This window comes from Citrus clementina, unplaced genomic scaffold, assembly GCF_000493195.1.
Source record: "Citrus clementina cultivar Clemenules unplaced genomic scaffold, Citrus_clementina_v1.0 scaffold_3, whole genome shotgun sequence".
NCBI lineage: Eukaryota > Viridiplantae > Streptophyta > Magnoliopsida > Sapindales > Rutaceae > Citrus > Citrus x clementina.
The window spans coordinates 2,141,849-2,150,737 of NW_006262339.1; the positions used below are offsets into that span (position 1 = coordinate 2,141,849).

At 33.8% G+C, this 8,889-nt stretch overlaps 1 protein-coding gene across 3 annotated transcripts; it reads right to left on the reverse strand.

Annotated features, from left to right (window-relative positions):
* Positions 1–991: 991 nt before the first annotated feature.
* On the reverse strand, positions 992–6,427 carry LOC18047368 (F-box/kelch-repeat protein At1g74510). Of its 3 annotated transcripts, none has more exons than XR_002906630.1 (5): positions 6,311–6,427; positions 3,969–5,410; positions 2,088–2,150; positions 1,474–2,007; positions 992–1,295 (listed from the first exon to the last, which is right to left on the reverse strand). XR_002906630.1 is itself a non-coding variant. In XM_024189361.1 (2 exons), exon 2 carries the CDS (start codon positions 5,370–5,372, stop codon positions 4,059–4,061), a length of 1,314 nt encoding a protein of 437 aa, XP_024045129.1. In that variant the 5' UTR covers positions 5,373–5,414; positions 6,311–6,427; the 3' UTR covers positions 3,772–4,058. The 3 variants fall into 3 exon arrangements, 1 of the variants encoding a protein (XP_024045129.1); XR_002906629.1 differs by having other exon boundaries at positions 3,969–5,414; XM_024189361.1 differs by lacking the exons at positions 992–1,295; positions 1,474–2,007; positions 2,088–2,150 and having other exon boundaries at positions 3,772–5,414.
* Between the last annotated feature and the right edge of the window lie 2,462 nt (positions 6,428–8,889).

The following is an 8,889-nucleotide window of genomic DNA, read 5'->3' on the forward strand; positions in this document are numbered from 1 at the left end:
CGAAAATAACTAAAATTATTAGTTATTTTACACTTTTTAAATTATTGATATTTTTTTAAAGTTTCTATAAAAAAATTAAAATTAAAAAATTAAAAAATCTTCTTTAAATTATTGATATTTCCTTAAAATTCTTACAAGAAAGATAAAATTAAAAATTTAAAAATGAAATAGTCATAATCTTTACCTATGATATTGTAAATTTTTAGAATTGACAAAGATAAAATTATCAAAAAATAGGATTTGTGCTTTTTGCACCAATAATTTTGGTTTTTTTTTAGTTATTTTCGTTTACAAACTATTGTTAAGGGTAATATTGTCTTTGCACGGTCAACTAACGGTCAATGTTAAACTTAATTGACGGTAGGAGATTTTTTATAAATAAATCAATTCTCGCCATCTACTTGCAATAAGTCCAAACCTCAGGGAAGATTTTTAAAAATTACTCGTTATTTTATTGCCGTGTCCTACTACCAATGTTGATTTCTTTTTAATTTCTTGTTTTCGTTTCATTCAAATGTAAATTTTACAAGTGATGCCTTTGTCTTATTATTAAAAAAAATAAAAATAAAAAATTATGGGGGTGTCATGATCACTAAGAACAGGATAAAAAGTGTTCTACCGTCACGCCATTTCCAACAAATGAACCCCAGAAGGTTAGGCTTTAATTTTATGGCATGGACATGGACCTTTCGGAATGTGTGAACTATATTTATTTATTTTTTATTTCCCCTCCCCCCCCCCCCCCCCCCCCCCCCCCGAAAAAAAAAAGAAAGAAAAAAAATACACTCGTCGTATGTTGAGTAGACCAATAAGGATTTGATTTGAAAATTAAGAACACGTGAAGTCCGAAAACAGCACAAATCGCTTTCGTGCGTGATTGTGATGGCTTATCCCAATCCAATGTTTCTTCTGCATTAGTCGTTCACCGAAAAGGCGAAAACCAACCAGTTAATGAAAAAGCTACGAGCAGTCGTGGTTACTGAGGCTTAAAAACTACAGCAGCATTAATTTGGCACAAATATTTATACAAAGGCTTTTTAACTCACAGATTTGTTAGGTTCTGATTTCTGACACACAGAGTACATCCAAAAAGATTTACACAATCTAACAGCATCTTCTTCACACTCAGAGACAACACAGACATGCGTTAAATGCATGACGCACAATGCCCGCGTGAGCCGCATCCAGTCTCACCCTCTTTAGCCGGTGGCCCCTGTCCACAAAATTTCTCATTAAGAACCCCTTTTCACGACACCATCGTGATGCGCTTCTCTTGCGGGTGTCCAATAGAGGATCTAGAGAGAAAATAAAAAACCAACTTTTTAAAACCCCGAAACTGAAGTGCAATTTTTGCTGAAAAATTTTTGAGGGAAAAAAAAAAAAGGTGAAATTTCACATGCCCAATCAGTAAAGCCAAAACTGGTAGAACGTAGATTAAGAATTATCATCGTAATCAGAAAGATAATTACATACAAGTAAAGATGAAATTGTTGTATCGTAAACACAAACGAGACTTGAATGTGGCTAAAACGAAAAGCAGGCAACTTCCTTCTTGGCATTTTGTTTTCTCACGTCACGTCTCACATGCACTAAAATCCATTCCTGGCAGTCAAATTCAATTTCTTTTTAGCCAAAAGAACCCAAAAGGGCCAAAACATTTCAGCTAGTTACGACTAGAAAGGATTTTTCATGCTTCAATGGCCTATTTGCTGCTAAAAATATTGAAAAAAAGATAAAAGGTGTGAAATTTTTCACACCCAGCAAACCAAAACCATGGATTTTATTACCATTTTAATCGGGAAAAACTCATGTACAGAGAAGATGAAATTGCTGTGAAGTAAACGCAAATGAAATGAGACTAGTATGTACATGTGTAACAAAAAAACAAAGGCAGGCAACTTCCCTTTTGTCATTTTGCTTTCTCATATGCACTCAGATATCATAAGCCAAGAATTCCACCGCAAGTTCTTGTTGTTATTGTTGCACGTACCTAATGTGATGTCACAGCTAAAAGACACAAATCAAATGTAACGTTATATTTGCAAATGACGATGACATACAGCTTCTATAATAACAACAAAAATCACCTCCGAAAATTCTTGTTGAATGATTTGTCCACTTTCCCGTCTTTCTGTACACAGAATCCACAGCTGGTGAAGTACAATTTTGAAAGAGATTAGTTTAAGCTCTTGCATAATGAATTGCTCAAAATCTAAAGAACAGATTAACTAATAATGATAATAAAGATCCCCAGAGATTGCCTAATCCTTAGCCTTGATTTTGGTCAAGAAATTGTGAGAACAGAAATGATTCTAACTATCTACTTAGTTGTCTATCTAACAGCAGATATACTAAACTCAATGATGCAATTGACAGATTTACACATTAAGCTCATAACAACTGGTTATAAACCATATCAACATGAAGCAAACAAGGTGAATGCCAAAAGATGGATAAATTAATTATATACAAAATGCAGTTTATTATCAGAAACATCCGCGATTCAATCAACAACACAATTAGAGGCCCAAGAAAGTCAACGAAGGTGACATACCCCTTAATTGGATCCAGCATAAGCAGGGCAGAGGAAGAGGAAAACCCTACGGAACACATCTAACCTACCTTATAGGAGAGACTAATTACCTTGTTGCTTTAGGCTCATAAAATTTGCAGGCGATTATGAACTAGTGAACTGTTTTTTATTATAAAAATATAGCACAATTTTTCTGCTAAGCATGACTGCAGAAATAAAAATCAGACAACTGCACAAGATACAGAAAGGACAACTTATCAAGGAAGAGAACTCGATTGTGTAATTTAAGAATGCAGATTTAAAAGGTTACTAAGCTATGTGAGCCAAACCCTCAGGAAACTCTATCTTAGGAACATGATACTCAGAAAAAGCAAAAATGTAAACTTGAACTTTCTTGTAAGAATATTACAACAGCGAATAATTCAGTTAAGCAAACCTGACAATTTCTGAGACTATCTTAAACACAAGGCAGTGTTTTACTGCCTTAGGTTATCAAGATTGTATAAATGCTCTGACAGCTACACAAAGAGAGCCGAGGAACAGTCCTAGGAGCCAATAATCAGGTTATGAGGTGCACAAATCAAATTTTTTTTAGCGCACTTATACTATTTGAATATTCTAATAATTTATCATTTTCAGTTTTCATGTGTTTTAAACATATTTTGAAATTGTATTTTTGATGCCAAAATCATCCTTTAGTCTACCAATCAGTACTTAGTGTACCATACAAAACCAGTATTGGCCCGTCCATTCTTCTTTCTTTTTCCTCTTTTACTGCACTACTATTCTGTGCTCCAACACGCATAAGATTAGCATATTCAGTTCACTTAAATATTGTAGAAAGGAACATCACTACTTCAATTTCATTACAGCATATTTCAGCTCACTTAAAAAGATTGCAGAAACAAACATAACTGCTTTAATTTTATAACAGCACATTAAGTTATGGATAATGTGACGTGTCAGTCAGTCGGTGAACTCAAAAATGAAATCTATTTAGACGCGTTAATAGAGTGAGCATGGGTGTGTTTGATGTATAAACTATGCTGTATGAACAGTTAAAGCTTTTGCGATGAGCAGGCATTTTGTTTTAAATGTAATTACAATAACAACAACAGATAATTATGAAAACAGTTGCATGATTTATGAGATCTAAATAAAACTATGCAAATATTCAAGACTTCTAAGCATCTACCAGATTTTATTTATTCACATGTACCTGCTGTACATATTGCCAACTTCGGAAAGCTTGTCATGGTAGCCCCACCCACAAGATAAACAAGTAAAACAGAATGCTTTAACTAATAGAGAACAAAAAGATGCAATGCAATAAAAAAAAGAAGAACATTAAATAGCTAGACACTTTGTACTCCTAAAACTGTCTATGATTCTATATGTAACCTTAAACTGTCCCCAGAAAGGTAACAGAGATTACCCACAGTCCTGAACCCCATCTCCTTGCCATAGTTGCGAATTCATATCAGTAGGGCTTCATACGGCACTATGGTGTAACCAAAGCTATATCTCAGCATCCCATTACAGTACAATTAAATACAAAACCGCACATGGGCTGTCTTGCAAGCAATTTCCAATGTGGAGGACCTTCATCCGGAACCCAACCATTCAGCTCAACGATACCTCCACCTGAATCCCTAGGTCCACCAATGACAATGAGCTGGTCTCCACATGCCCTGAAAGCTAATCCCCAACCATTCATTGAAGATGCCTGCTCAGGCAATCTCCCAAGTGTCCTCCACAGTTTCCTCCCTTTGTCAAATTTCCTCACCTCTTCTTTTTCATGATCAGCAGCATAAAGCTCATTATTAACAACAGCAAGCAAAGGTGGTGCCTCCCCTGCAGCAGATATCACACTAACCCCATCACTTCCAATTCGTGCTGGGAACATGTCAGTTATCTGAGTCCATTTCCCCGTCTCCAGATCATACATCTCCACATCTGTAAGCATCGCTGAAGAGCCTTCCCCAATCCCACCAATGACATAAAACTTCCCATCCATAAATACCCCAGAACACATTTTCCTTGCTTTATGCATGCTCGAAATAGGCATCCACGTGCCTGTTATTGAATTATAAAGCTCTGCAGACTTCAGAAGTTTGCCTCGTGGGTCGCAGCCTCCAGCTAGGATTGCAATTTCCCCAAGACTGGCAGATCCAAACAAGCACCTAGGTGTATTCATAGTCATGCCAGTTGACCACGTGTTGGTCAAAAGGTTATATCTATAAATGGCATTTCCATGAACTTCCTTTCCAAAAACAAGCAGTTCGGTACCAACCGCCAACGACTCTTTGTCTGCATACATGAAACAGTCACTTGCATTCATGGGTGGTAAATGCATCCATCGGTGGTGAATTGGATCAAAAGCCTCCCATTCCTTTAGTTTGCAGGAGAAATATACCCAATGTTCGATGATACCCATTTCCCGCCTAAGCCTATAAAGCTCGCCACTCTGAATGAGAGATCGGAATGCTCTATTCAACGATGCAATGGCGCCATAGTCAGACCTTGAGCAGCGAAGGAGACAGTTGATTGTGATATCTCGGCCAAGGTCAGGAATGAGTGAATTTGAGTCTGAAAGATTGCCTCCCGGAAGATGAGCCTCTGCTTGATCAGTTTGGGCAAGAGAAAGATTACTCAGACCCTTCACTGGCTCTTCTGTCTTACTTGCTTCTATGGCAGCCCTTTTCACAGCAAGTTTTTCTCCCTCTTCCAATGGACGCTTATTGTTTGAGAGCTTCAATACACATTGAATCTGCTTGCTCTCTTGCTTCAATGAGGTCGGCAAATCCCTCGGGACGACATAAGATGGACCCTCAAACATGTTGCAGGGATTAGAAGATCCAAGAGCACAACAATTGCCTTTCTTCCTCATCAAAAGAAAAAACAAAGAACCGATCAATCTAAAGAGGAAAGAGAAAAGAGAAAAGGAATCACATCATATAACTAAATAATTCACAAGAAAACCATAAAATTTGCTAAATAGCATTGTTTTAAAGAAATCGATAAACCTTGGACATTCAATTCACAAAAAGAAAGAAATCCCGTCATAATTACCTTATCAACAACAACGACAACATGGCTGTTTATGTAAATGTGTTAATTTTTAATGGAAGTAAAATATTGGCTTCCACATGCAACAGGAAATTTCCAACAATCAAAGGAAGCAAAAAGTAGAGAAACATGTCTTTTGAACCATCTCCATCAATCCAAATTAGCAAAATTTCTGCGAAAATAAAAATAATACACAGACAATGCTGGGAATGTCATTGTAACAGATCATTAACTTTACATATAAGAATCAAAACCATGCACAAACAAAACAATCTGCATTCAGAAACCAGCAAAAAAAATTGAAAAATATAGATAAAAGAGAGACATTCCAGCGCCCAACCAATGAGAAATACAGTTTCCCATACCAGATCCCCGTTTGTAGCTAAACATAAACAGAAGCAAAGAAAAATGCATTAGAAGTTAATCAGAAACCCATTTCAGTGAAAATGACAACAGTGAACATAATCTTATTCATGTACAATTTTCCCTCTAAACAAAGAGAAACACAAACGGAGGAACCAAAAGCGTTGGCTTTACAAAGCCACAATCTGCAATAAAGCCGTTTCATTGCCTCCACTGACATGCCAGCAATGATACAGCTGAAAGTATAGAGAGAGCATTACGACTGCTATGAGTAAAAACGCAGCTTTAGAAAAGGAATATGACACGACATAACAAAACGAAAAACGAAAGTGAAACAGAACTCACAGAATGTTTGGACAAAGAACAGCTTTGTGTTCAAGGGACTGAATACCTGCTTCACTCAAATTCAAAACCGAAACAATACACAATTACAGTTTTCAGCTTCTCTTCTGAGATTCTCTCTCTCTCACTCCCTCCCTCTCTCTTTTTCTTTCTCTTGTGCTGCTGCTTATATTATTTACATGTATATGTGTTACTCTTTTTTTTTTATTTTTTTATGTGCTTTTACAACGATGTTAATAGACAGTTGGTATTTATAGCTGATAAAACAAATAATTTTTTTAACAGAAAGAGTGCTTTAGTGGGCCCCACCGTGGGTTGGGGAGGGGTTGGATAATGGGTACTGTGGGTGCTGCCACATCGGATTTTAACTCTGTTCACAAAAGGAAACCGAAACCGCTAACAGCAGTTCTTGCACGTGTTGCAACTCTACCCCGTGGATTCTAACTTCCTTTGTACATGTTGTGCGCGTATGGCTTTGGCTTCTTGCTCTTGCATGCCTTCCGCTCTCTCTCTCTCTCTCTCTCTCTCTTTAAATAATTACTTTTCCATTTAATTTTGTTTAGGTCAGTAAATATTTGTCCATCAAAACCAGATTCTTCTTTTTTTGAAGAGTTCAAATACTTTACTTATGCTTGACCAACGGTTTCAATTTATCCTTTAATTAAAATACATCTTAACCACCTAAAAAATCAAGTTTTACTTGATAATATGGAAAGAAAATTTTGTGCTCTTCAGCTATTTTTTCAATAAGATCGTTTCACTAGTTTGGCCTTTGAAATGAAAAAGAAATTTGGATTTAAATGTGGGCTGATAAATATAGAGTCAGCTGTAACATTAAAAAAATAAAAATATTTCATTTTAATTGAACAATGGGGAAATTTATCTTATTAGTTAAAATTAAAATTGTGGGTATTTAAAAATTAAACGATAAAACAAATATGAGATAGAAGTAAATAAAATTAGATATCCCAACTCAACGTGCTCTTTTACTTTTCTTTTAATCAATTAGTTATTAGATAGTTTAGTTACCAAATAAATACGCAATCATTTGTCGTTATCTAGAACTCTTGACTATATAAGTGATCGTCCCGAACCGTTTTTTATATGTGCATTTTTTTCTATATATTTTCTCATCTATTGTATCTCATTTTTTAACCTATCACAAAGGTTTCTTTTTAATCAAATATTGTGGTAGAGACATTTAATATATTTTTTTTTAAGATTGATCGTTCTTGTTATCATTTTTCTTTTGGACTAGTTTTGGTTATTACCATGAGTTTTAGATTAGCCATTCTTGTTTAGTGATTTTCTTGCTGACCGTTCTTATTATTACAATGACTTTTCGATCAAATTCTGTTAGATTTTTCATATTTTTATCTAGGTTTGTTGTTTATTTTGGATAAATTAGATTTTGTGGTAAAAAAAAATCTACTAAAAAAAAAACAATTTTTCCCTTAAAGCTTGACGCTTTCCACCCATCACTTTCACTTACTTTTTTTCATTTAATTAATAAATTAATTTTGGTCAATAATTTTTTCCCCTCAAAACCAGATTCTTCTCTGTATTTGGATTTGAAATAGTTTACGTATGCTTTACCATATATGGATTTTGTTTATAATTAGTTAAAATTATTTTCATCATCTAAAAGGGTAAATTTCACTTTGTAATATGGAAAGAAATAATAGTCTTAGCATCCATGGTTTGTTTATTATTAGTTAAAGTTTATTTGAGTCAGTTGAAAATGAAAATTTTATTTAATAATATGGAAAGAGATAGTAGTCTTACTGTTAAGTAAATTTCTTTGATGATGATGATGATGATTATTATTATTATTATTATTATTATTATTATTATTATTATTACTATTTTTTGTGATCCAAACAAATTTTAATTAAGGTTACGTTATTTTAAATTAAAGTGTTTACTTAAAATTTTTAAATAAATTTTGCTTAAAATTTTGACACAAATTTTAAGCCTTAAAACAAGTTAACTCATATCAATAAAATTTAATTGTAAAAGGAGAAACGAAACCAAATTCTTCATTAACTATCGTTAATTTTTGTCCATTTTCCATATTTAGTTTCCTATTATCATAGATGTAAAAGCATACATGTCATTACCCATATTTAGTTTATTAATGTAAAAGCTTAAATGAACGGGGATTCTCTATTCATTGCCATTAATTTCCCATTTTACCTTTTACATTTACGAAAAAACTAAATATGGAATTTGAATATAAAAAAAATTAATGACACTTAGTAGAGAATCCCCTTTCATTTATGATTTTCTATCTATTACTTGTCATGTTGCATAATAATTTTTTTTGGATTTTATAATGTTTATAATAATAAACTAAATATGGAAATATTTTTCTAAATAAGGCAGCATTTTCCTAAATATGGAAGTATTTTTCTAAATATGGCAACATTTTCTTAAATATAGAAAATGTTAAACATTTCCATATTATGAAAATATCTCCACATCTAAGACAACGTTACCGTACTTAGAAAAATGCTTTCAATTTTATGGGAAAGAAGGTTGTCGTATTTAGTTTATTATTACAAAATGAAAAAGGTGATTTT

Excerpts from the sequence above, each read along its gene's own strand:
- LOC18047368 (XM_024189361.1), bottom strand. The coding sequence starts at position 5,372 with ATGTTTGAGGGTCCATCTTATGTCGTCCCGAGGGATTTGCCGACCTCA.